The 2,052-nt window shown below is 43.0% G+C and overlaps 1 protein-coding gene across 1 annotated transcript; it reads left to right on the top strand.

Annotated features, from left to right (window-relative positions):
* Window positions 1–338: 338 nt before the first annotated feature.
* LOC121814002 (adenylosuccinate lyase-like) lies at window positions 339–1,814 on the top strand. The gene is made up of 3 exons (XM_042218004.1): window positions 339–638; window positions 955–1,131; window positions 1,273–1,814. The coding sequence occupies exons 1-3, from the start codon at window positions 354–356 to the stop codon at window positions 1,360–1,362; spliced, it is 552 nt and encodes a 183-aa protein (XP_042073938.1). The 5' UTR covers window positions 339–353; the 3' UTR covers window positions 1,363–1,814.
* Window positions 1,815–2,052: the final 238 nt, after the last annotated feature.

Below are 2,052 nucleotides of genomic sequence, written 5' to 3'. Positions count from 1 at the left end.
AGAAGAAGTAGTAGCTTAATTTAAATTGGGCTAGATTGGAGAGTTTACTGTTAGTAACAGGCCTATAGTTTTTGCCCACAGTGGTTTCTATGGAGTGCCACTGTGACTGCCCACTTTTTTTTTTTTTTTTCCCCCCCCCCAAGGAGACTGTTTTTAAAAGGGGGTTTCTCCTTCATTTTTCCCACTGACACTTCAGGAAATCCATGAGAGTTTGAGGCCTTGAACCAAGCCAAACAGCTAAGAGAGGAATTGTGGCCATAAAGCAAAAAAGAGGAAACCTAAAGGGAGAAAAGAAATCAAGAGTAAAAGACTATGCACATTGTGTTAATGGTTAAAGAACTACACATCCTACAATGCATTGCACATTGTTACCCAGGATTCAGTGGTTGAGTAAAAAGCTGTTGCTTGTGATTACTGATGGTTTCTTTCCTCTCTTCTCTGCCTTGCTCCTGTGCAGGAGGATCTCCCTGCCCGAGTCCTTCCTGACAGCAGACATCATCCTCAGCACGCTGCAGAACATCACAGAGGGTCTTGTGGTCTACCCCAAAGTCATTGAGAGAGACATCTGCCACGAGCTGCCCTTCATGGCCACAGAGAACAATATTATGGCGATAGTGAAGGCAGGAGGCAACAGACAGGTAGGAGAAAATGCCCTGTGAGGAATTCTCCTCTGTGAGTCAGAATGGACACATTAATAATAGTTTTGAACATAACTGGATGAATGCATTTTTGCTTAAGCAGGAGAGATGGTTTACTGGGCAGAAGATGCCAGTGGTAACCAGAAAAACAGATGACTGAAATGAGATCATCTTACTGACTAGTAACCAGTGTTTTGACCATTTAAATAAAGAAGCTGATTACCAATAACCAGACCTGTCATGGAGACCTAACAACATGGCTGTTAAAGTCAGCTCCACCTTAATGTTTCTCTGTTTTTTCCTGTGTCTCCTTCAGGAGTGCCACGAGAAAATCAGTGTTCTCTCCCAAGAGGCAGCAGCTGTGGTTAAACAGGAAGGTGGAGACAATGACCTGCTGGCCAGAATCCAGCGAGACCCCTACTTTGCACCCATTCTAGGGCAGCTGGATGCTTTGCTGGACCCCAAGACCTTTATTGGGCGTGCTCCACAGCAGGTACAGCATGAACAGCCTTATTTTTGTTCAGTCTGACAACAGATGAATGTTTTCAGCCAAGCTGCAGCTCTCCTATTACTGCAGCTGTGTCTGTTGCCCCCCTTGATGATAGTTTCTTTTCTTGTTCCTGCTCCTCTTCAGGTGAAAATCTTCCTGGCTGAAGAAGTACGCCCCCTACTGGAGCCCTATAAGGCCAATATGGCCCTCAATGTTGAGAAAAGAAAGCATTAAAAATGGTGAAATGTCCACTGCAGCCACTCTGTTTTGTTTTTATCTTTGAAGTTTACACAGACAGGCCATGAGACCAGCATTACTCACACTGACATTGAAGAACAATCTAGGTCAGGGGTGTCGAACTCCAGGCCTCAAGGTTTGAGATATCACCATGGGTCAACACACCTGAACGAAATGACTAGTTCATTAACAGGCCTCTGGAGAACTTCAAGACATGTTGAGGAGGTCATTTAGCCATTTAAATCAGCTGTGTTGGATCAAGGACACATCTAAAACCTGCAGGACACCAGCCCTTGAGGCCTGGAGTTCGACACCTGTGATCTAGGTGGTAGTAACGTGAAATTCCAAGTTATGTATATTCAAACTAATGTGCTAAAATTCAGTCATGGCTCTGCCATACAGGAAGCTCTGTGAGGGTATGTCCCTTTTTTTTTTTTTTTTTTTTTTTTTTTAATGAAAAATAAGAGCCACATGAGGATATTCGTTTAAAATTCCAGTAGCAGTATAATGTCCTCGGAAGTGGATATCAGACCCTTGTAGAGCAATATTGAGTATTTTGGTCTAAATAACCCAAAATGTGATGTCCACATATGTGGACGCCAGGTCCTGAGGTTAATCAAATAAAATTTGTTTGCCCTGTGCATGGGGTACTTAAAGAAACCAAACAATATTTCAATATATTACATT

This window comes from Haplochromis burtoni, unplaced genomic scaffold (genome assembly GCF_018398535.1).
Source record: "Haplochromis burtoni strain Fernald_Lab_line unplaced genomic scaffold, NCSU_Asbu1 Contig_4819, whole genome shotgun sequence".
Taxonomy (NCBI): domain Eukaryota; kingdom Metazoa; phylum Chordata; class Actinopteri; order Cichliformes; family Cichlidae; genus Haplochromis; species Haplochromis burtoni.
Note: the sequence above shows the minus strand (reverse complement) of the source record. Positions and strands in the feature narration are given on the sequence as shown.